This window comes from Danio rerio, chromosome 5 (assembly GCF_052040795.2).
Source record: "Danio rerio strain M-AB ecotype USA chromosome 5, GRCz13ab, whole genome shotgun sequence".
Classification (NCBI taxonomy): Eukaryota; Metazoa; Chordata; class Actinopteri; order Cypriniformes; family Danionidae; genus Danio; species Danio rerio.
The window spans coordinates 77,712,501-77,740,000 of NC_141025.1; the positions used below are offsets into that span (position 1 = coordinate 77,712,501).

The following is a 27,500-nucleotide window of genomic DNA, read 5'->3' on the forward strand; positions in this document are numbered from 1 at the left end:
AGTTCATTCAGCTGTGGTGACCCCGGATTCATAAAGGGACTAAGCCGACAAGAAAATGAATCAGTATGAATTTTGTGATTTAGATTACTTAATTTAGGTATTCTCCTAATAATTGGTATATGAGTACACATTTACACTCTGAAAAACAATGTGAAAGATAAATTAAAATAAAAAAGTCAGCATGAATTTCCCAGAGACGGGTTGCAGCTGGAAGGGCATCGGCTGCGTAAAAACGTGCTGGATAAGTTGGCGGTTCATTCCGCTGTGGCGACCCCGGATTAATAAAAGGACTAAGCCGACAAGAAAATGAATGAATGAATGAATGAATGAATGAATGAATGAATGAATGAATGAATGAAGGCAGCATGAACTGGAAGTTGCTGAGACTTTTTAGTATGTTGATGTACTTTCAACTGAAACGGAATATTGAGTAGGGGGCGGGGCTTTCTACTTGCACATCATCTGCTTAAACTAACAGTAAGAGGGGCGTGGCTTGTAATACAGTGGCTGGAGCCGTCAAACTAACACATCATGTAGTAGGAGCCAATTCAAGACACAGAAGCAGATGTGCAGACTTTGATTGAAGAAGAACAAAACTAACGTGTATTTCAGTGAATTAGCTACTAGAATAAATAAGTGCGCTAGCAAAATAAACATTGTACATTTTGATTTCGCACAAACTTTAATAACTAGTAATTGAGATGAATCTAGACATACGCGTATGTTCACTCTCCTTCTCCATCTGTGACTCCAGGGCCTATCTGGATGTGAAGGAGCTGAAAGAGATCCTCAAGCTGGACGGTTCCACACACCTCAATATCTTCTTCGCCAATTCCTCAGATGAAGATCTGGCTGGAGTCGCCACCTGGCCGTGGGATAAGGACGCGCTGGCGCATCTCGGTACGGAGAAATTACTGCATACATGTTTGAGTTATATTCCTAAATCATCTGATGCTGAACGCCTCGCTCTGTCTCTCTGTTACATTATTTCAGTGGTTCCTCTTCTCAACAAGTGTTTGTTCATGTTAAGGGCGGTATAAATCATTCCGTTGGAGGTTTAGAGTAAATAATCAAAGCAAATTGAAGCGTAATAGCTGCATAAGCAGAAGAAGTGAAGACACATTTACTGTATATGCAAGTGCAATGATCTGACATTTCAAGGATGTCGTTCGCATGACATTCAGACTTTTGTTTCAGTTATTTGGTATCGAAATGGTAAAAACTTCTGATCTACAAAAATTATCAACCCAGGCTCATTGTGGAAACGTAGCCCCGCAGACGTTTCTGGAGACAGCGAAGTACGTCCCAGGAGGTTCGTATTTGTGCAGTTTGTTTTCGCAAATCCGCGAGAGGCCGCTGTGCGCGCTTTTTCACGTCTCGAACACCTCTCGCGAGCGCGTGCTCTTCGCGCCCACGTTGTTCGCGCCCACGCTGTTCGCGTAAAAAGCCGCCGGAGGCTGCTGTCGAGCGACCGTCTGTCAGACTGACTGACTGACTGACTGACTGACTGACTGACTGACTGAATGACTGAGGGATGGACTGGGAGGCCGGCCAATCGGCTGACCCAGCCACCCTCCTCCTCCTTCCCTAAACCCAAGCGACGATTTACAAAAGCCGTCTAGAACAAGAAAAGCCCTGGTCCGATCTTGACCGCATATTCGGATTTCACTGCATTCCCGCCTCGTTATAAACTCGTTCCCTTTATTTTTGGGTTCTGTTTTTGTCTGATTTCTGGAACCGCTCTTACCTGGGCTCGAACCTGGTCGTCGGCTTGGCCGGCTCTTCCTCTGGGCCTCAGCTCCGCCGTCATAACAAGACGAGCTAACCGGACAAACTGGTTGCAGCGTGAAAGCCCTCCTCACGGAGGTGAGCCGTCAGCTGGTGAGCGCAAAGAGGAGAGGGGTCACACCGCCCCATAGTGTTCGCTTGAAAAAATGCAATGCAGCCATACGCACCACGTAAATCGCGGTCTCCAGAAACATCCGCGGGGCTACACTTTCAGAATGAGCTTGGGTTGACGAGCTTTGTAAGAAACAAGTTTTTTATGTAAAAGTACCCCATATAGATATTCTAATACATGGAGATATATGCAAATGACTTATATGACACTAAAGTAAACATTTAGATTTCACATGTATATACAATCACTGGTCACTTTTTTAGGTACACCTGTCCAACTGCCCGTTAACGCAAATTTCTAATCTAATGGCAGCAACTCAATGCATTTGGGCATGTAGACATGGTCAAGATGATGTGCTGCAGTTCAAACTATATTTTCAAACTATATAAATATATAATGTGATGTAATTTAAAACATGAATCTAGTTATTTTCGATGATATATATTCATATATACACAGCGGAATGAACCACCAACTTATCCAGCAAGTTTTTACACAGCGGAAGCCCTTCCAGCCGCAACCTATCCCTGGGAAACATCTACACACACACTACGGACAATTTAGCTTACCCAATTCACCTGTACCGCATGTCTTTGGACTGTGGGGGAAACCGGAGCACCCGGAGGAAACCCACGTGAAGGCAGGGAGAACATGCAAACTCCACACAGAAACACCAACTGAGGCGAGGCTCAAGCCAGCGACCCAGCGACCTTCTTGCTGTGAGGGGACAGCACTACCTACTGCGCCACTGCCTCGCCTGAATTGTTTCTTCGGTGCACCGCAATGCAGACGCGGACAATTCGGTATCGATTCAGTAATAACCATAACCGGTTATTATGTCGTGACGTCATTTACCTCCTATGCGCTCTGTCGCGAGGGAGGTGAGCGCCGTTATTTACAACACTCAGCCAACTCAGGGCCGGCCCGTGGCATAGGCACCATAGGCAAATTCTTAGGGCGCTGAACATCCAGTGGGGCGCCAGAAATGAGCGCGCTTCAGTTGGTTTTGTTTTCGATTTTCCTGACACACATTCAGTTATAGCTGGCAATAACTCTAAAACCTCTCACCCTAAAAAGATCTAAAGTGTGTTTCCTACAGAAAGACAAAGCTGGTTATGTTTCACAGCTGTCTTTCTTTTTTTTCGCTCGACATTACGAGCACTGCTCCGTTTAAGCCCTTGCAGTCTGCGTTTACTTTAGCCGGCAGAGCTCGCGCTGAGAGGAGCTCTCAGTAAGGGACCGTCGGAAAAGTGCTTCTTTTTTTCGTTTTTTTTTTCGTTTTTCTGCTCCGCTCAGCGCGAGCTCTCCCTGTTGCAAGGGCTTAAGTGTGTGTGTTTGTGTGTGTGTGTGCGTGTGTGTTTGTTTGATGCTGTCTATGTTTGTGAATGTGTTTAAATGAGAGACAGTGTGGTGCTGTGTGTCTGTGTGCTTATACAGACAGCATGTTATAGCCTCCCCCCTAAAATATAACACTATATATGGAAAGCATCGTCAATGCACCATGATGCACCGAGATATCGAATTGAACCGAATCGATGGCATGATAATCGTAACCGAACCGAACCGAACCGTGAGACCAGCATAGGTTCACACCTCTAATATATATATATATATATATATATATATATATATATATATATATATATATATATATATATATATGTATGTATGTATGTATGTATGTATGTATGTATGTATATATATATATATATATATATATATATATATATATATATATATATATATATATATATATATATATATATATATGTATATATATAAATATATATAAATATATGTTGCATTTTATATGATATAAATTTGAATATATATGTGAAATCCATAAATATACTTACTTCTGAGTATGTAATTAGCATTCTGTACATCAGATTTCCACACGAGACATCAGTGTTTACTGTGTGTGCTTCTCTTCTTCTTCAGGTGGTATAGTTCTGAATCCATCCTTCTACGGTACCTTTGGCCACACGCACACCATGATCCATGAGATCGGGCACAGTCTGGGACTGTACCACGTGTTCAGGGGGATCTCAGAGATCGAGTCCTGCAATGATGCATGTTTAGAGACCGAGCCCTCGCTGGAAACTGGAGATCTGTGTGCCGACACCAACCCAACACCCAAATACAAACTCTGCAAGGACCCCGAGCCTGGAAATGAAACGTGTGGAAACCGCAACTTTGTTCACACACCCTTTAATAATTACATGAGTTATGCAGGTAAGAGCAGATACACGTTCTCAATCAGCTTCACTCAATCACAAAAAAGACAGTATGGCTGTAATTCATAAAGGAATGTTTAAACTGATGCTGAGTAAAAGATTCTGGCTAAATTCAGTACAATGTCAGTGTGACTTTTGATTTGCTCTGATCGGAAACATCACCCCTTGTTACCTTCTGCATGTAGGCTGTATTAGAGCACATGAGAAGTAGATGAGTGAATGAAGTAAGACTGGGGAGTTCTGCTTTTCCTGGTATTTTAAAGTGTGATGATGGGTAGTGAAGCTCACCTTGTCAGCAAAAACGACCCCCCAGGTTTCTCGTTGCCATGGTTGCTATCAACACTATAGAACCTAGTTGAACATTAAAGTTGTGGTTAAGCTGGAATTACTAGGAACTCTGTTTCAGGATGACCTGAAGAAGACATTGCTTCTTACAGATTATAAAGATGTCTAAAAAAAAGCAGAGATGGCATAGAGTGAAAGATGCAGAGATTTAAAACTAAAACGTATTTAAGAGTTGACACTTAGCTGAAGATTGATTATTAAGCTTGTTTGGCATGCTGTCCCGGGAGAGAGCCCTGAGCTCATTAGATCCTCACGCTCCCGTTTGCAAGGCGAGAGGGGAGTTTGAGCTCAGGCAGATCTGGAGGACTCCCCTGCTGTAGTAGCTGAACAGATAGTGATTGCTGTTAAGAGATAACTACTGACTAGGAGCATGTCTGTGGTGCTGATTTGGATTAGTCAATTAACTTTAGTTGCATGTTTTTGGATGGTGGGAGGAAACCGGGGAACCCGGTGGAAACCCACGTGAGCACGGGGAGAACGTGCAAACTCCGCACTGAAACGTCGTCTAGCTTGGTAAGGACTAGAACCAGCGACGTTCTTGCTATGAGGCAACAGTGCTAAACACTGGGCCACCGTGCCACCTGTCTAGGAAAGAAGTAGGGGTGGACGGGGGAATTCTTTAAAACGAAGATGACTATGATACATTGCTTAAAATTATTCTCTTACTCTGATTTTTTTTGTCTTGTTTCTAGTCCGAATATCTGAAAATCCTTAAACCTAGAAGAATTTTCTAGACAAGATTCAGAAATATTTAATTCAGAAATAATAAGCCAAAACTAAGTGAGTTTTCCCTAAAACAAGCAAAATAATCTGCCAAAGGGGTACGCAAAATAATCTTACGTCAAAAGGAAAAGCAATATTATTTTGCTCACCCGATTGGCAGATTATTTAGCTTGTTTTAAGGAAAAACTCACTTAATATTGGCATATTATTTATTGTGATATTCTTATAATATATATTATGTCTTTAAAAAAATTGAAATTTATTTTACCCCAGTATTTTCTTTCTTTTTTATTTATTTTATTTTTTTACATTTTTTTTTTATTAAATTAGTCATTATATATTTTTTTACAGAACAAACCCTTGCCCAACAATTTAACCTCTTACAGATGAGGGAATACATAAAAAATAATTAAATAAAAGAAAATAATACAAATAAATTAATAAAGTAAATAAATAAATAGATAGATAAATAAATAAATAAACAATAAAAATAAATAAATACATAAGTAAGTAAATAAATAAATAAGTCAATAAATAAATAAATAAGGAAGAAAAGTAAATAAATAAGTAAATAAATAAATAAATAAATAAGGAAGAAAAGTAAATAAATAAGTAAATAAGTAAGTAAATAAATAAAAAAGTGAATAAATTAATGCATGCACATATAAGTAAATAAATAAATAAACAAACAAACAAACAAACAAACAAACAAACAAACAAACAAATAAATAAATAAATAAATAAATAAAAAGTAAATGAATTAATACATGCACAAATAAGTAAATACATACATAAATAAATAAATAAATGAATGAATAAATGAATGAATGAATCAATGAATGAATGAATGAATGAATGAATGAATGGATGAAAGGTATTGCCATCATAATTACTTTTCAGGGGATACATTTGTACATCAAGGTACATTTTGTTACATTGTAGTTACCTCAAATTACAAATTACAGCCTCCTTTGGAGAACCTTCTTCCATCCAATGTACTATTATCATTTCATTTTTTTATTTTTTTATTTATTCATTTTTTGCTATCAGTAATAATAACCTTAAGACAAAGATTTTCTTCATTAAACATTTCTTTGGACAGTGCTCCCAGTAAGCACATAATTGAATTGAGGGTCATTTCTATATCAAATATCTTATTTTCCCTAGTATTTACAATGGAGTTTCTGCACTCAGCACTATAGCATCTACACTTTCATCTCAATTCACACTTGAACAACAAAATGCATGCTTAAGTCTATTTAACTGGTTGTATGTTAATTATAGTACAACAATGATGCTGTAAAAGGAACATTATGAAATTAAAAACAGTCACATAAACCTTTCATCGCTGGCTGAAAAACACTAGCTGTGCATATGGCATATTAACTAAACATACTCTCACTTTTTTTCCCCACAGAGGACGACTGCACGGACTCCTTTACGCTTAATCAGGTGGCACGAATGCATTGCTATTTGGATCTTATTTACCAAACCTGGCAACCCAACTACCGTCCTCCTCCTGTGCCGATGGCACCCCAAGTCGTGGAACAAGATCACGGCTCCATTTCAATAGAGTGGTTTCCTCCCATCTCAGGCCACTTCTACGACAGGTGAACTGAGGCTTTACTTACATTTATTTATTATTTCATTTCATTTAACAGGGACAATGCTCAGTAATCAACAGTAAACACTGTAAAGAAGCCAGAGTTATGTTGAGTTCAGACTGCAGGATTTTCAAGGTAGTCGTGTCTCAGATGTTTTCACACTGCATGACTATCTTGAATAGTGTTTTGTCGTTGCTTTGTTTACATTGCAAGATGGATCGACGACAGGGGGTTTCACATCGCATGACCTTACAATAGTAATGATCGCCGACATCTTCGTCCAAACTTCGTCTCACAACCAAAAACACGTCAATCTTTCTCAAACTGCATAATGAAAAAGAAGCCCTCAAGCCTTAAAATCTTAAACTTTTAACTTTAATTAAATAAATAAGTAAATAAGTAAATAAATAAGTAAATAAATAAGTAAATAAATAAACAAGTAAATAAATAAACAAGTAAATAAATAAATACATAAGTACGTAAATAAATAAATAAATAAATAAATAAGTAAATAAAATAATAAGAAATAAGTAAATACATAAATAATTAAGTAAATAAATAAGTAAATAAATAAATAAATAAATAAATAATTACATAAATGAAAAATAAGTAAATAGGTAAATAAATAAATAAATACATAAATAAGTAAATCAATAAATAAGTGAAAAGGTTAGTAAATAAATAAGCAAATAAATAAGTAAATAAATAAATACATAAATAAGTAAATCAATAAATAAGTGAAAAGGTTAGTAAATAAATAAGCAAATAAATAAGTAAATAAATAAATACATAAGTACGTAAATAAGTAAATAAATAAATAAATAAATAAAAACAAATAAAAAATAATATAAATAAATAAATAAATAAATTAAATAATTAATTAATTAATTAATAGATTAATAAATAAGTAATTAAATAATTAAATGAATAAATAAGTAAATAAATAAATACATAACTAAACAAGCAAATAAATAAATAAATAAATACATACATTAATAGATGAATAAATAAGTAAATAAATAATTAAATTAATAAATCAGTAAATAAATAAGTAAAAAGATAAGTAAATGAATAAATATATAAAAATATAAGTTAATAAATAATTAAATAAATAAGTAAGTAAGTAAGTAACAAGGGGTTACACATTGCATGACTTTACAATAGTAATAATCGCCGATAACTTCGTCCAAACTACGTCTCACAACCAAACACACGTCGTATATCTTTTATTATTAACTGCATAACGAGAAAGAAGCCTATAATGGGGTAGAATGTACATATTTGCTCACCTTGTAATGTAATTTAAAGCAATTTAATGCAGTGCTTCTTGTACAATCTGAGACCCACTTTATATCAGATATCACATTTTTAAAGAAACCGATTTTGCATTGGCATACAGTTCACCAGAAGCGCTTAACCCAGGTTACTGGCAAATTAAAAGTCCTTTTAGCATACATCAAATACCCTATTAGGCAAGTTATTGTACAACGATAGTTTGTTTTATAGACTATCGGAAAAAAAATAGCTTAAAGAGGCTAATAATATTGTTCTTAAAATAGTGTTCAAAAAATTAAAAGCTGCTTTTATTAAAGCTGAAATAAAACAAATAAGACTTTCTTCAGAAGAAAAAAATATTATCAGACATACTGTGAAAATTCCCTTGCTCTGTTAAACATCATTTGGGAAATATAAAAAAAATAAATAAAAAATAGGGGGGGTCATAATATCTGACTTCAATTGTTTATATATATATAGTACCGGATTATTATGATAAAGTTCTGGCAACCCTTGAGTATATATATTTTTTTATAGTTGTTTACTACCAAAGACTATTTTTAAACACAAACAAGCATTTTTTGTGCGCTCTAGGGCAGTGTTTCTCAAACTGTGGTACGTGTACCACTAGTGGTACGCAGGCTTCCTTCCAGTGGTACGCGGAGGAATAAAATATGTCATGTACATGCTACACACATTTCAAAATTTATCAAAAATTATGTACATAATAAGCCATATATGACATCTAGCCTATATTTCTAAGGTAATCTGCCACATTTTTTAACTGTGCAGAGCTGTAACTGCTTTAATTGGCCTACTACGCTACTATATTTCAATACTGCTCATTTTGGTGGTACTTGAAGAGACAATTTTTTCCTGAGGTGGTACTAGATGAAAAAAGTTTGAGAACCACTGCTCTAGGGCAATGCAATCTGATATATTACAACTCATGTAATGTAATTATGAGTGTACGCAGAGAGAAGACATGTCTGAGCATGTTCTGTTTAGTAAATAAATATTGAAAGAGGACAAGTCGGAGACATTTCGAAACAGTTTTTAAATACATTTGAGAGGCTAGATTGGAGGAAGCACAAAACATTGCAAAAAAACAACAACTGCTTTTCTTAGATTTTTTTGTTGTCTTGTTGCTTATTCAAATATCTAAACATTCTTAAATCAAGAAGCAAAACACATACATGCACCGGCCACTTTATTAGGTACACATTACTAGTACCGGGTTGGACCTTCTTTTGCCTTCAGTACGGACTTAATCATTTGTGGCAGAGATTCAGCAAGTCACTGGAAATATTCCTCAGAGATTTTGCTCCATATTGACATGATAGCATCACACAGTTGCTGCAGATTTGTCGGCTACACATCCATGATGCCAATCTCCTGTTCCACCACATCCCAAAGATGCTCTATTGGATTGAGAACTGGTGACTGTGGAGGCCATTTGAGTGAACTCATTGTGTTCATGTTTAAGAAACCAGTCTGAGATGATTCGTGCTTTATGACATGGCGTGTTATCCTGCTGGAAGTAGCCATTAGAAGATGGAGACACTGTGCTCATAAAGGGATGGACATGGTCAGCAACAATACTCAGGTAGGCTGTGGTGTTGACACGATGCTCAGTTGGTACTAATGAGCCCAAAGTGTGCCAAGAAAATCTCCCCCACACCATTACACCACCACCACCAGCCTGAACCGCTGATACAAGGCTGGATGGATCCATGCTTTCATGTTGTTGACGCCAAATTTTGACCTGCCCATCTGAATGTGTCAGCAGAAATGGAGACTCATCAGAGCAGGCAACGTTTCTCCAATCTTCTATTGTCCAGTTTTGGTGAGTCTGTGTAAATTGTAGCCTCAGTTTCCTGTTCTTAGCTGACAGGAGCGGCACCCGGTGTGCTCTTCTGCTGCTGTAGCCAATCTGCCTCAAGGTTGGACGTGTTGTGTGTTCAGAGATGCTCTTCTGCAGAGCTCGGTTGTAACGAGTGCTTATTTGAGTTACTGTTGCCTTTCTATCAGCTGGAACCAGTCTGGCCATTCTTCTTTGACCTCTGGCATCAACAAGGCATGTGCGCCCACAGAACTGCCGCTCACTGGATATTTCCTCTTTGTCAGACCATTCTCTGTAAACCCTAGAGATGGTTGTGCGTGAAAATCCTAGTAGATCAGCAGTTTCTGAAATACTCAGATCAGCCCGCCTGGCACCAACAACCATGCCACATTCAAAAAGTCACTTAAATCCCCTGTCTTCCCCATTCTGATGCTCAGTTTGAACTGCAGCAGATCATCTTGACCATGTCAACATGCCTAAATGCATTGAGCTGCTGCCATGTGATTGGCTATTTAGACATTTACATTAATGAGCAGTTGGAAAGGTGTAATTAAAAAAGTGGTCGATCAGTTTAGTATTGTTTTAAGAAATAACTTTCCAAAATTAGTGAGATCTAATTTAAAACAAGCTAAATAATCTGTTAATATGGTAAGAAAAGTAATCTTGTTTTTACATTTGATATAATATTATTTTTCTTACCCCATTGGTAGATTATTTATCTTGTTTTAAGGAAAAACTCAATTAATTTTGACTCAATATTTCTTTAAACAAGACAATATTTTGTGCATGTCTAGAAAATGCTTCTTGATGTAAGAAGTTTTCAATGTTTGGACTAGAAACAAGACAAAAAAATCATCAATGCATTTTTTTTTGCAAAGAACTGGGATTTCTCAGCATCTGCCAGATCACAATTATTACTGCTATTTCTGAATGTTGTGTTACTGGCTGTGTAGTACATAGTTGTTCGTGATGCCGTCCAAAATCATCACGTTTTGTGACTCAGACCTGTGGAACTCAGACTCGGTGTTATTTTGCATCAGCTTCTATAGAGTTGCATGCAGTCAGTCAGAGAGTTATTTGCTTGACAGTCAGCAAGGGACTGTTATCTGAGAGACAGGTGGAATTAATGGCAGGGAATCAACTTTTAAATTTTGTTTTGAATAATTTTATTTTATATAATTTCATTTCATTTTATTTTATTTTATTTGTGTATAACAGCATACATTGAAGTTTTTAATTTAATTTAATTGTATCTGTGAATAACAGCATTGAAGTTCTTATTATTATTTTTTAAATTTTATTATTACTTTATTATAATATTTTTTAATGTATTGCTAAATAAGTTAAAAAATAAACAGGTGGAATTGATGGAAGGAAATGCCCTTTTTAATATAATTTAATTTAATTTCATATTGTTTTGTTTTATTTCATTTATTTTTGTTGGTTTTATTAATTGTTTTATTTAATTAAATTGTCTTATTATTTTATAAAAAAAATGTACATTATTTAATTTTAATATTCATTTAATTTAATTTAATTTTTCTATAGGTTCTGTATCAAAAATAATATAATGTTTTAGTTTGTATTGCTTCTGCTAAATAAATTAAAAATAAATAAATAAATAAATAAATAAATAAATAAATAAATAAATAAATAAATAAATAAATAAACAGGTGGATTTTATTTTATTTTATTTTTTATCATATTATTATTTCATCATAATTTTTAAATTTATTTAATTTAATTTAATTTATAATTAAATTTTATTTAATTTAGTTATATTTTTTCATTTTAAATTACATTTTAATTTTAATTTAATGTGATAATAAAATTTTTTGTAGGTTCTGTAATAAAAAATAATTTAATGTTTTGATTTGTATTGCTTCTGCTGAATAAATAAATGAATAAATAAATAAACACAGGCAATTTGATGACAGGGAATCCCCTTTTAAATTTAATTTTTATTTTATTTTATTATAATTTTCACATTTTAAATTAATTTTAATTTAAATTACATTTTAATTTAATTTAATTTAATTTAATTTAATTTAATTTAATTTAATTTAATTTAATTTAATTTAATTTAATTTAATTTAATTTAATTTAATTTAATTTAGTTTTTTATGTATTTTCCAAATTTAAATTTTTAACTTTCTTAAATTCTATTTTTCTGTAAGTTCCATAATATATTGTAAATATAAAATATTGTAATAAATATTGTATTGTTATTTTGTATTGCCTCTGCCAAGTAAATAAATAAATACATACATACAGACATAAGCATGCATGACTTTCAAAATAATGCTGTTTTATATGGCCTGTAGAACTCTCTTTGTTATTTTGCATCAGTTTCTAAAGAGTTGCATGCAGTCAGCGTGAGAGAAGGAGATTTATTTGCGGTGAGGGACCGTTATGTGAGAGACAGGTGGAATCGACTGATTCAGACGGCAGGGAATCCCCTTAGACTGAACATGTTGAGACTCGTCGCTCTCTAACTCTCCATGCTGAACATGTGACATTGTTTACAGTGTATCTTTATAACACTGACACACCACCGTCTCATTTAAGCAGATTTGTCATTGCCTGAAGTGCTTCATGAGTCGGGAATTCTCACAGCAGTGCGCTCTAAAAGTAGCCTGGCGGATCTCAAAACAGTTTACAGTAGCTTTTTTCCACAAACAACTTATTTTAAACCACAATTAGCTGTGTTGCACAACTAAACAACAATTTAAAAAATGTGAATAATGCATTTGTTTGTGTTTTCAAGTGCTTTGTTATTCCTTTTGAGTGTAAATATATATATATATATATATATATATATATATATATATATATATATATATCTATATATATATATATATATATATATATAGATATATATATATATATATATATATATATATATATATATATATATATATATATATATATATATATATTATTATTTATTGTTTTATTTTATTTTTTCATTTATTTTGATTTTATCATTTGTTTTTTATTTCGTTTTTTATCATTTATTTTTTATTTTATTTCATTTGATCTTTTATTTTTATTTTATTTTATTTCATCTTTTATTTTTTATTTTGTTTCATCATTTATTTTATTTTATTTTATCATTTAATTTTAATTTTATTTAAAATTTTATTTAATCATTTATTTTTTATTGTATTTCATCGTTTATTTTATTTTACCATTTAATTTTTAATTTATTAAAAGTTTTTTTTAATCATTTTTTAATTGAATTTTTTTCATTTTATTTTATTTTTAATTTAATTTAATTTTAGCATTTAGTTTTACTTTGATTTTATTTTAACATTTAATCTGTATTTTATATTTTAGCATTAATTGTTTACATAATTTTTTATTTTATTTTGCTATTTATTTTTAATTTAATTTCATTTAATTTTAAATTTTATATAAAAGAAAATATACTTTCGACTGTTGTCAAAAAACAACAAACAAACAAAAAATAACAATTTTAATTGCTACCCAAATTTGTATGATTGAAGTCTTTGGTATTTATTAAGTAAATAAATAAATAAATAAATTAATTAATTAATAAATTAATTAATTAATCAATTCCCACCCACCTCACTGTCTGCTTGAATGTGTTGTTTCTAAGTTGCATTGTGCTTGTGTCTGTTGGTTTCCTAGAGAAGTGGGATCAGTATGTGATAAATGTGCCGAGGGTCGTATTCTCCTTCAATATGCGTCCAACTCTTCATCCCCGAGGCCCTGCTCACCTTCCGGACACTGGAGCCCGAGAGAAGCAGAGGGTGAGTGTTCTTATAGTGACTCCATCACTGTATGTCCAGTTCAAAACACTACAAGACAAAAGTCGTGTTTTGGATCCCAGTTGTAAGAGCAACAAATAATAACTTGACTTCTAGTTGATCATTTAGAAAAGTGACAGAAGAGAGCCAAGATTCTCACAGAAATCAGTCAAGTTTGGTGAAGGAAGAATCATGGTTTGGGGTTACATTCAGTATGGGGGCGTGCGAGAGATCTGCAGAGTGGATGATCAACATCAACAGCCTGAGTTATCAAGACATCTGTGCTGCCCATTACATTACAAACCACAGGAGAGGGACAATTCTCCAGCAGGATAGCGCTCCTTCTCATACTTCAGCCTCCACATCAAAGCTCCTGAAAGCAAAGAAGGTCCAGGATTGGCCAGCCCAGTCACCAGAGATGAACATTATTGAGCATGTCTGAGGTAAGATGAAGGAGGAGACATCGAAGATAAATCAAAAGGATCTTGATTAACTGCAAGAACGCTTTCTTTGCCATCCCATATTAAATCAGTGATTTGAGTCATGTCAGAGATGTATGGATGCAGTCCTCCAAGCTCATGATGGAGTCAGACACAATATTCATTCTGTCTCCACTGCAGCAGGACTTTATATTCTATACTGGACATTATTTCTGTTCAGTGATGAGACTTTAGTCTAAGCAGAGTCAGACTTTACTGTCCTAATCAAATCATTCAAAATCAAGACATGATCATATTTTATTTTTGTAAAATCAACTAAATCTAGAGGCCTTTGCCTTCCATATAAGACACTTCTGATACCAAATGATCAACTAGAAGTCAAGTTATTATTTGTTCTTCCTAAAACTTGCATAGTCAACAAGACCCTTGTCATGTAGTGTATAAATATATTTATATATATGGCAGTATATGGTGTATATATATATATATATATATATATATATATATATATATATATATATATATATATATATATATATATATATATATATATATATATATATATATATATATATATATATATATATATATATATATATATATATATATATATATATATATATATGGGATGTGGCAGCTGAATGAGATCCAGAAGTTTACGATCATATAATTATTAATCAGCTGTTTCTAAATGGCCTGTCTCTAAAAGTGAGGGAAATCGTATCTGTATTTGTATTTTATTTATTTATTCTTTTTATTATTTTTTTGTGAACCCTCAGATTTTGGATTTTCAAATAGCTGTATCTCCAGCGAATATTATTTTTATCATTAGAAAGCCAATTTATCCAGCTTTCAGAAAATGCATACATCTCAATTTCCAAGGACACTTATGACTGGTTGTGTGGTTCAGGATCACATATATAATAAACATATACAGTCGAAGTCAGATTTATTAGCCGCCCTTTGAATTTGTTTTGCTTTTTTAGTATTTCCCAAATGCTGTTTAACAGAGCAAAGAATTTTTCACAGTATGTCTGATAATAGTTTTTCTTCTGGGGAAAGTCTGATTTATTTTTTACTTTAGCATTTTTTAAAGGAAAAAATTGTGTTTAAAAAATTAAAAACGGCTTTATTCTAGCAGAAATACAACAAATAAGACTTTCTTCAGAAGAAAAAAAAACTTGCCTAATTACCATAACCTGCCTAGTTACACTAATTAACCTAGTGAAGCCTTTAAATGTCACTTTAAGCTGTTTAGAAGTGTCTTGAAAAATATCTAGTAAAATATTTTTTACTGTCATCATGACTAAGATAAAATAAATCAGAGATGAGAAATGAGTTATTAAAACTATTATGCTTATAAATGTGTTGAAGAAATCTGCTCTCCGTTAAACAGAAATTGGAAAAAAAAATTAAACAGGTGGGCTATTAGTTCTGACTTCAACTCTATATCAACTATAATTTTCAAGTGTGAACTAAAAATGCACTGTTATAGTTTTAAAGTCTGTGTTTAGTAAGAAAAGTCTGTGTTTTTTAATATCTAGTGCATTAGAATGACAACCAATGTCTGCATTTTACATCACTGTGAGTCACCAGTGAGGTATTTGAGACTGTGATTGGTCACGTTACTTTAGGTCTCAGGTGATTGGTTCAGACGTAAACACATTTGAATATGGCAAACATTTGTAGACTCGTGTGTCAGCCGAGTAGCTGCCATCGAGGTTAATGAATTGCTCACAATGGCTTTTTTCCCAGCTAATATACACCTCCCTGAACAAACAGAGCGATGCTGTGATGACTTACAGTTGACATGGTGTTTTACCGCGTCCAGTGCAGTAAAGAATGATTTAATTTGACATGTCAGGGCATTGTGACCCTGGATTTCTCACAATGAACTCATCAAAAAAAATCCCTGGATCTCCTCTGACTGCGCTTTAAATCTCAATTCATCCTTGGAGGGATAATACTGTCATCATTTGCTCATTTCAAACCTTTATGAATGTCATTCTGTTGAACACAAAAGGAGATATTTTGAAGAATGCTGGAAAGCCGTAACCATTGACTTCTATAGTGTTTTGTATAACACGTTGGAAGTCAAAGGTTTCAGGTCTCATTCATTAAATTTCCTTCGGCTTAGTTCCTTATTTATCAGGGGTTGCCACAGCGGAATGAACCGCCAACTATTCTGGCATATGTTTTTACGCAGCGGATGCCCTTCCAAATGCAACCCAGTATTGGGAAACACTCATACACACTCATTCACACACACTCATACGCTACGGCCAATTTAGTTTATCAATCCCCTATAGCGCATGTGTTTGGACTGTGGGGGAAACCGAAGCACCCGGAGGAAACCCACGCCAACATGGGGAGAACATGCAAACTCCACACAGAAAATTTTTCACTGTTTATTTCTGCTTTCAAATTGCATGATAGGATCTTGATCTTCCTTCCAACAACTTTTAACCTTGAAAAGTTTGAAAAAGTGACTCTTATTGTTCTATTGTTGAATAGTTTTATGTGCTGTATTGTAGGGCTTTGCAATTAATCGAAAATCCGATGTCGATTTTGGCTTCTAACGATGATGAAAAACCATTAATCGAGACAAACGATTATTCCATCATGTACCGCCCCCTTTCCAGATGTACACATTGTTGCTCTTAAAAGCGCGAAAGACCGCTTATGTGTGTGTGTGCGGCGCGCACACACAGAAGCATGCGGTCAGCATTCGGTTTCATTCGCGCACACAGACAAGCAGAGCGCACACATCTAAAGTCATTAACGTAAGCCAGGCGTGTCCAAATTACGGCCCACGGGCCATCTGCGGCCCGCAATCAGTTTTGTGGCGGCCCGCGAGGCTTTTTATAAATATCAATAGAATCTGGCCCGCTATACAAAAATTAACGTAATTCAAAAAATAACCACCGGGTGTCGCTATTACATGCATTCAATTAAGCAGCAGTTCTTGTTATGATCTATCTATCTATCTATCTATCTATCTATCTATCTATCTATCTATCTATCTATCTATCTATCTATCTATCTATCTATCTATCTATCTATACACAGTTGAAGTCTGAATTATTCGCCCCTCTTTGATTTATTTCTTCTTTTTTAAATATTTCCCAAATGATGTTTAACAGAGCAAGGACATTTTTACCGTATGTCTGATAATATTATTTCTTTTGGAGAAAGACTTTTGTTTTATTTCGGCTTGAATAAAAAGCGGTTTAAATTTTTTTATGAACCATTTTCAGGTCAAAATTATTAGCCCTTTTAGTCTTCAGAACAAACCATTGTTATAAAATAACTTGCCTAATTACCTTAACTTAACAAGTTAACTTGCTTAACCTAGTTAAGCCTTTAAATGTCACTTAAAGCTGTATTGAAGTGTCTTAAAAATATCTAGTCAAATATTATTTACTGTCATCATGGCAAAGATAAAATAAATCAGTTATTAGAAATGAGTTCCTAAAACTAATATGTTTAGAAATGTGTGGAAAAAAATCTTCTCTCCGTTAAACAGAAATTGGGGAAAAAATAAACGGGGGCTAATAATTTAGGGGGGCTAACAATTCTGACTTCAACTGTATTTATATATATATATATATATATATATATATATATATATATATATATATATATATATATATATATATATATATATATATATATATATATATATATATATACACGTGTCTGTGTGATGTATGTAAAATTTGGCCCGCGACAACGTTTGTTTTTTTGCATCTGGCCCTCGGCGCAAAAAGTTTGGACACCCCTGACGTGAGCGCTTTAATAGTCAAATAGGTGTCAAAACGTGGTGTTTAGTGATTATTCATATTAACCCTCATTTGTGTAATAAACAAACGAGTTGAGAATCAAAAGACACGTTAAAGAGAAACCATTAAAATGACAAAAGTGCGCACAATAATCCTGCTGCCGTCTGTTTCCATCATTAATCAAACAACAAAAGGTGAAAATCCCTCACTGCTCTTGACTGAAGGATTGTTGTAGCTAAAGTGTTTTTCTCACGGTGAAGATGCTTAAAGCACAATTTGTTTCATATTTTCATTCTCTTGTATTTATTTCTCTTTTCCTTTCCTTTTGTTCTCTTTCCTCTTTCTTTTTGTTTTCCTTCCCAATTTCTGTTTCAAGAGTTCACACTTAGCTGATGATTTTATAAAAGCTTGTTTGGCATGCTGTCCCGGGAGAGAGCCCCGAGCTCAAGGGATCCTCGAGCCCGGGGCTTCCTCCCGTTGGCAGAGCGAGAGGGGAGCCTGAGCTCGGTGGATCTCAGAACTCCCCTGCTGCAGTAGCTAAGGGAACACAAGGGATTAGACAAAGCTTGGTTGTTATGTATGTTGAATGTCTTTGGATGGTGGGAGGAAACCGGAGAACCCGGGGAAAACCCACGCGGACACGGGGAGGACATACAAACTCCTCACAGAAACACCCACCGGTCCTGTGGAACCAGGGCTGGCAGTGTTCTTGCTGTGGGGCTCACAGTGCTAACCACTGGGCCGCCGTGCCGCCCAATCAGAGGTAAAGGAGGAGAATAGGGGAGGAGGGGGGTTTCTTCCAAACGAAGATAAAGTGAACTGAAAACTGTGGTTATTTATAGTAGCTTAAGGCTCGTATTATTGGAAGATAGTGATTAGCAAATGCGAGACCGGCCGTGATAAATCATAAGCACGTGATCCTCTCGAAATTAGTTTATGAATAAACTTCACTTAATGGAAAGAAGATTATTATTTTTTATTTCTAATCATAATAGTTTTAATATCTCATTTCTAATTACTGATTTATTTTATCTTTGCTAATATGACAGTACATAATATTTGACTAGATGTTCTTCAAAATACAAGCATTCAGATTAAAGTGCAGTTCAAAGACTTAGAGTAATTAGGCAAGTCATTGTATTACAGTAGTTTCTTCTGCAGAAAATCAAAAACAAATATTGCTTAAGGGGGCTAATAATATTGACCTTAAAATGGGTTTCAAAATATTTAAAACTACTTTTATTCTAGCCGAAATAAAAACAAATAAGCCTTGAAGAAAAAATATTAGAGGAAATACTGTTAAAATTCCTTGCTCTGTTAAACATAATTTGGGAAATATTTATTTTTAAAAAAATTCTCAGGAGCGCTGATAATTTTGACTTCAACTGATAATCGTTTTGAATAATCGTGATTACAATTATGACCAAAATAATCCTGATTATGATTTTTCCCAAAATCGAGCAGCCCTTCTATATTGTCTGGGTTGGTGTTGTATATTACACTACTAAACTCTTGCAATAAACCACCATTACATTTTTTTTTGTTTTACAGACTTTCCCTCTTTATACATTTTATGATTTCAAACTCCTAAAATGTCAATTAAAGTCACTTTGTTAAACTGAGTTGACTTTTTATCATCAAAAGTCGACAGAGCAGAGATCAACATCCCATAATGCAATTCACAACCACAAACGACACTTGTGATTCCCAAAATACGGAAAAGGATCATTAACAGATTTATTTTACAGTGTCGTTTCACCTGTAGTTACGTCCTCTGCTTGTTCTCAGTGTGAACAGTGAGCTGCTGGTGGAAAATTTGTGTTCTTTTATAAATAGTCTACACAGCTGTGCTGCTCCAGAATTCGCAGACAGCTGCATTATTAATTATCGTTTGTGAGCTCGGCGTAAAATAGCATCGTGTCAGTTTAGTTTGAGTCAGGAATCCTCTTGCTCTGCAAATCACAGCGTTCTTGTGGGAATTTGGGTGATGTATAGCATATACGTACAGTTAAAGCCAGAATTATTAGCCCTTCTGTAAATTGTTTCCCAATTTCTGTTTACTTGGAAAGAAGAAGAACAAATTTCTAAACATGGTTTCAATAACTCATTTTTAATAACTGATTTATTTTCTCTTTGCCGTGATGACAGCACATAATATTTGACTAGATATTCTTCAAGACGCTAGTATTCAGCTTTAAAGTGACATTTAAAGGCTTGAAGGTGCAGTGTGTTTGACACCCAGTGGAAATGCAGTGAAAATGAAATGTTGAATTGGCAACTTCATTTTAATTATCAATTTGACAGGGACGATGTGTTGTCAAAGTGAAAAAGGAAATTTATTAATTTTATTTATTAATTTTATTAATTTCATTTCGTTTTCAATTTTGGCAGATATTTTGCGAACAGTGTTTTAAAATGAAATTGTTAATCTGATTTTCATTTTCATTTCCAATGTTTATTTGATTTATTTAAAATTGGCAGAATTTACCTTCCATAGCTGTGGATTGTCCTGTCTCTACAGATTTGGTGAGCGATCAGCGCTCTTTGTTTATTCAGTTTGTTCGTATGGAACTAACTATTACACCAAATGTAAACATGTTAGCACTACAACCAAACTATTACTGTCGTGTAGGATTTTCACCGCATTTTGTAAATGGAATAACACACACGGCTTTCTGACACTACCTGCCGAGTGCATCCAAGTATTCGGGAAATGCGGAGGGTTTTTTTCTCTCATTCGCCGTGCGGTAACAAACATTGCATGAAAAATTACACGCTTAGAGCAGCTCCTCGATTCAAATATCTCGTTTGTCGCGAGGGGCATGAATGAAATTCCTGAATGAAAGAGCCAAACTGCAGTTAAAGTCCACCATTTAATAATTTGTCAAACAATTCTATTACTGATGTCCAAGTAAACACAGTCACTTTCTCCCCTGTGTGTGTGTGTGTGTGTGTTTTGACTCTGAAACTCCCAAATCGACACTCCCATATCGTCACTCTTTTGCTCCTCTGACACTCCCCTTAAACAGAGCTGGACACGCCCACTTTTCAGACTTTTTCTAAAGTGATGGTGTGAAAACACTCTGCTGAAACTAGGGGGTTTCATAGCCCTTTAATATATAATAATTAGATTATAAAACTCACCATATCGCTGGAGTGCAGTGAGTGCACTATTCTGTGCTTCTGAATGGCTGTATTTACATTACTGTCGTGTTTCGACTGGTGCAAACAGCCCGATAGCTTATCACTATGTATCTCATCACAGAGCATGTTGTTAGGACACAATGTTACCTGCTCACTTAATGCTTAGGTTTGTAATATTTATATTATTTGCTAATTAATAACCACCTCATGTGGAACTCTGAATCTGCTTCTCATTTCGGAGTCTGCAACTGTCCATCGGAGGTCACATTTCAGTCAAGTGCGCATACTTTGAGAGCCTTTCTGAATGAATGAAATACGCTGTTTTTCCATCAAGGCAACCCGGGGTGCTGAAATATAATTGGCTAAGCTGGCATTGGGCGGGTTAAATGACCAAAACAAAGACAGCCATTCTGGCATGTATACGCCCATGATCAAAGCAGAACATCTGACTTCAGCATTGTTTTTCAGACAAACAAGAATGTTCACTGAGCATGTTTCTGAAAAATCTGCTAGCATATTATGGTGTTTGCATGCTTTAGAGGAGTCAAACACTCACACACAGCACCTTTAACTGTGTTAATTAAGTTAAAGTAGGCAAGTCATTGCATAACGATGGTTTGTTCTGAAGACAATAGAAAAAATGTGCTGCGTAAAGGGGCTTATGTTATTGACCTTAAAATGGAGTTTAAAAAAATTAAGAACTGCTTTTATTCTGGCCGAAATAAAACAAGTAAGACTTTCTCCAGAAGAAAAAATATTATAGAAAATACTGTGAAAAATTCCTGAATCTGTTAAACATCATTTGGGAAATATTTAAAAAAGAAAACATTTATTCTGACTTCAGCTGCACGTTTTTGTGGTGCAGCCGAACAAAGCGTGCCGCTTCAGAAGACGCTACGTGTGCATTTTCCTCGCAATTAAATCGATTCCCACTGTCGGGGACGCGTTGGTTCATGCCTGCTTGGTGAGACGGTGTCTTGCCGTTTAAAGTTTTCCAAGATTTGTATCTCTACTGTAGCAGAAGGAAAGGCTCATTATCAATCGGAGGAGTGTTTTCCTCTTCAAAGACCTGCTTTGATGATAATGAACTCACGCAGACAGTGATGGATACGGGTCACAGATCGCTGTTAACCTTATTATCAGAGAGCACTTCAGAGACCGTCATATTATGTGCAGTCGGAGAACATAACTCATCCTTTCCTTCATGCACTGTAAAGGATATCTGTTAATGAACACTTTCTGTAGTTTGTGTTTTTTTTATTTCAAATTAATTTCCGGTTGTAAACAGTGGCGTAGCGCAAAATGCGGAGCCCCCCCTGCAGGGATCACCGACAGGGCCCCCAGTTGAAGGGGGGTGGCTTAGAGCTAGATATATACACATATACACATGTATCTGTGATCGGGAGTTTTCCTGGATGTTAGTATGCAATTTTTTTTTTAATATGAAAATTATAATTTTACATCACTTTTCTACATTGATGGATCAGTGACCGCACGGGCATTCCTGACAAAAAGCTTGTGTTTGTGTGCATGGAAATGTACTATTCACCCTCCCTGTTAAATTTGATCTAATCCGTGTCCTGAAACACAGCTCCTCTCCTGCTTTCACTTCTCATACTGACGGAGAGAGCGATTTGTTTGTGAATGAATCTCCGTAATGAACGACTCCTTCACTAGCCGACAATAATACAAGTTTCTGGCAGCGCAGCATCTCGTTGTCATATTTCTTTTGCATTGTTTGCTGATTTTACTAAACAAAACTAGCATAAGCCGAGTGTTTAGTGCGAGTTGGAGCTGCTTTGCCGTATGGTGAATGCAGTAAGTGACTGTATTATCATTAATAATGTTACCTGATTAGCACAAATTTCAGAACATACAAAAACGTAAAAAACTTAATCTTACCTATGAAATGTTCTGCCTTTGTACTTTGTTTTATTTGTTTGCACGTTACTACACTCGTAGACAGCGCTAAAGTCCCGCATCTTCACGTAATAACACTGTCTTGACTAGTGCGGTTGAGTGACATTTGTCCTGGGAGCACTGTACCAATGTGGCGGCGCTATTGACGCATACTCAAGGTCCCTATGCGATATCTAGTGTATATATCTATGTCACAAATTGAGGAGCGGGGAAAGGAGGCGGGGTGGAGCGACAACGCGGGGAATCCTTCACAAACTGAGGAGCGATCACAAACCGAAAGCGGCGAGAGCGTCAAAATAGCCAGAAGTCATTCATTTTTTATCGAGAACCGGCAGTGAGAAACAGCGGCGCGTCTTCATTGGCTATGACGCGGTTCGGCGGCAAGCAATCATAGATATATACACTAGATGTCGCCTGGCCTATTGTTGTCTATTGGACGGAATGCGTCAATAGCTCCGCCATCTTGCTACAGGGTAGCGCTCCATTGAAATGAATGCGGGACCAAGGTACAGTGGAGGACTGTGGCCATGCAAAGCCAGAGATATACACATATACACATATATCTGTGATCGGGAGTTTTCCTGGATGTTAGTGTGCAATTTTTTTTTTTTAATTACGAAAATTATAATTTTACATCATTTTTCTACATTGATGGATCAGTGACCGCACGGGCATTCCTGACAAAAAGCTTGTGTTTGTGTGTACAGAAATGTACTATTCACCCTCCCTGTTAAATTTGATCTAATCCATGTCCTGAAACACAGCTCCTCTCCTGCTTTCACTCCTCATACTGACGGAGGGAGCAACTCGTTTGTGAATGAATCCCCCGAACGACTCTTTCACTAACGTTAGCCGACAATAATACAAGTTTCTGGCAGCGCAGCATCTCGTTGTCATATTTCTTTTGCATTGTTTGCTGATTTTATTCAACAAAACTAGCATAAGCCGAGTGTTTAGTGCGAGTTGGAGCTGCTTTGCCGTATGGTGAATGCAGTAAGTGACTGTTATCATCAATAACGTGACCTGATTAGCACAAAAGTTCGTAACATACAAAAACAGAAAAAAACTTAATATTACCTATGAAATGTTCTGCCTTTGTGCTTTGTTTTATTTGTTTGCATGTTACTACACTCGTAGACATCGCTAAAGTCCCGCATCTTCACGTAATAACACTGTCTTGTCTAGTGCGGTTGAATAACATTTGTCCTGGGAGCACTGTACCAATGTGGCGGCGCTATTGACGCATGCTCAGGGTCCCTATGCGATATCTAGTGTATATATCTATGGCAAGCAATCAGAATAAAGTAGTCCACGGCTTGAGAGGAGTTCAGAGAACACAGACCTGTGAACTTTGGTTCCGACCACAGTTGTTCCTAAGAGTTTGATTATTGCGGTTGCTGGATTTTCAATTATTAAAAATCGTGACGACGTGGGGCCCCCTAATCACGTGCGGCCCCCCCGCGGTGCGCGCCCTGCGGGCCCGTCCGCTACGCCACTGGTTGTGAATTGCATTGTGGGATGTCAGTCTCTGCTCTCTCCACTTTTGATGTATAAAATTGAACTCTGCAGTTAAACCAAAGTGACTTTTATTGTAATGTTAGTAGTTTTAAATAATATAATGTACAGTTGAAGTCAGAATTATTAGCCCCGGTTTGTTTTTTTTCTTCTTTTATATATTTCCCAAATGATGTTTAACAGAGCAAGGAAACTTTCACAGTTTGTCTGATAATATTTGTTCTTCTGGAGAAAGTCTTATTTGTTTTATTTCGGCTAGAATAAAAGCCATTATTAATTTTTTAAAAAACATTTTAAGGTGAAAATTATTAGCCCCTTTAAGCAATATTTTTTCTCGATAGTCTAAAACAGGGGTGCCCAAACTCAGTCCTGAAGGGCCAGTTTCCTGCAAAGTTTGGTTCCAACCCCAATCAGACACACCTGGTCTAGCTAATCAAGCTCTTACCAGGCTTTCTAGAAACATCTTTGCAGGTGTGTTGAGGCAAGTTGGAGCTAAAATCTGCAGGACACCGGCCCTCCAGGACCGAGTTTGGTCACCCCTGGTCTAGAACAAACCATCATTATACTATAACTTGTCTAATTACCCTAACCTGCCTAGTTAACCTAATTAACCTAGTTAAGCCTTTAAATGTCACTGTAAGCTGCATAGAAGTGTCAATTATGATATGGGTATGATAAGGAGGCCATGATGGACAGAGGCCAGTGGGCAGATTTGGCCAGGATGCCGGGGTTAAACTACTCCTTTGCAAGGACATCCACAGAGAGTCAGGACATCAGTTTAACATCTCATCCGAAAGACGGCGCTCACTGAGCAGTATAAAGTCCTCTTTACTATACTGGGGCATTAGGACCCACACAGACCGCAGGTTGAGCGCCCCCTGCTGGCCTCACTGACACCACTTCCGGCAGCAACCTAGCTTTCCCATGTGATCTCTCATCCCGGTACTGACCAGGCACAGCCCTGCTTAGCTTCATTAGGCGACCATGTGAGAGTTGCCGAGAGCTAGCTGACTAAGCTGAAGGAAAATGAATGATTCAATACACCAATGAACACCAACCCAGACAACATCATTTTCTTGTCGGATTAGTTCCTTTATTAATCTGGGGTCGCCACAGCGGAATGAACCGCCAACTTATCCAGCATATGTTTTACACAGCGGATGCCCTTCCAGCTGCAACCCATCACTGGGAAACACACTCATTTACACACACACACACACACACACACACACACACACACACACACACTATGGATGATTTAGCTTACCCAATTCACCTACACCACGTCTTTGGACTTTAATTTAATTTAATTTCTATTAAAATTTTAGTGTAATTTAATATTTATTTAATCTGTATTATTAATTTTTTAAAATTAAGAATTTCATTTTAATTGACCATTTTAATAATTTTGTTTATTTTTATTATTTTTATTGCTTTTTATTTTAATTAGTTTTTTAATTATCAGTTTTTAAATGTGTTTTTTTCTATTTTTAAATAAATTACAATACTTTTATATTTGTTTTATTTAATTTTATTTCATTTATATTTAATCTGTTATTATTTTAAATAAATTGTATTTAAATTTTAACGTTTAAAATTTTTATTACTTACTAAAACGTATTTTGTTTTATTTAGTTTATTTTTTATTTTTTTTATTCATTCATTCATTCATTTTTTTTTTAGCTTAGTCCCTTTATTATCAGTGGTTGCCACAGCGGAATGAACCGCCAACTTATCCAACATATGTTTTACTCAGCGGATGCCCTTTCAGCTGCAATCCATCACTGGGAAACACCAATACACACTCATTCACACACATACACTACAACTTAGTTAATCCATTTCCCCTATAGTGCATGAGTTTGGACTGTGAGGGAAACTGGAGCACCCAGAAACCCACGCCAACACTGGGAGAACATGCAAACTCCACACAGAAATACAGACTGGCCCAGCCAGGGCTCAAACCAGCCACCTTCTTGCTGTGAGGCGATTGTCCCAGTTCGGCATCATTTGGGAAGTATTTGAAGACACAGGAGGGCTGATAGTGTAGTGTTCAGCTGTATGCCACACTTGTTGCCGTGCTGCGCAGGCATGCCTGGACTTGCCGCTGCTCCGTCTCTTTGGTTTATATTTGTTCCTGCTGGAGTGATGCCCTGTTAAACACAGACCCCTCAACACGGCCCACTACAGCCGCATTCATCCAGCGAGACGCTTCTGTAGACCCCTGGAGATGTGTGCGGGTGTGCACGTGTGTGTGTGTGTGTGTGTGAATGTGATTGTATGTGTGTGTGCGTGTGTTTTTGTCTTTCTGCTTGTGTTTGTGTGTGAATGTGAGTGTGTGTTTGTGAGTGTGCCTGTGTGTGTGTGATTTTGTGTGGGTGTGTGTTTTTATGTGTGTGTGTGTGTCTGTTTGTGAGTGTGTGCATGCGTGTGTGTTTGTGTGTGTGAGTGTGTTTGTGTATGTGTGTTTGTCTGTGTGTGCTTGTGTAAGTGTGAGCTTGTGAGTGTGTGTTTGTTTGTGTGTGGGTTTGTGAGTGTGTGTGTTTGTGTATTTTGTTAGTGTGTTTGTGTGTGTTTGAGAGAGCTTGTGAGGGTGTGTGTTTGTGTGTGTTTTTGTGAGTGTGGGTTTGTCTGTGTGTTTGTGAGTGTGTGTGTTTGTGTATTTTGTTAGTGTGTTTGTGTGTGTTTGAGAGAGCTTGTGAGGGTGTGTGTTTGTGTGTGTTTTTGTGAGTGTGGGTTTGTCTGTGTGTTTGTGAGTGTGTGTGTGCGAGTGCATGTGTGTGTTTGTGTATGTGCATTTGTCTGTGTGAGTGTGTGTGTGTGTTTGTGTATGTTTGAGTTTGTGAGTGTGTGTTTGTTTGTGTGTGTTTTTGTGAGTTTGTGTGTGTGTTTGTGAGTGTGTGTGTGTGTGTGTGTGTGTGTTTGTTTGTTTGTTTGTGTGTGTTTTTGTGAGTTTGTGTCTGTTTGTGTATGTGTGTTTGTGTATGTGTGTGTGTTTC

General features: G+C 35.9%; 1 protein-coding gene across 1 annotated transcript in view; it reads left to right on the plus strand.

Annotated features, from left to right (window-relative positions):
• Positions 1–27,500, plus strand: part of pappaa (pregnancy-associated plasma protein A, pappalysin 1a) — a 174,558-nt gene that overhangs the window by 27,537 nt on the left and 119,521 nt on the right. The window contains 4 exon segments of the mRNA NM_001278805.1: positions 755–900; positions 3,842–4,135; positions 6,623–6,815; positions 13,582–13,703. Of these exon segments, the coding sequence (NP_001265734.1) occupies positions 755–900; positions 3,842–4,135; positions 6,623–6,815; positions 13,582–13,703 (755 nt within the window).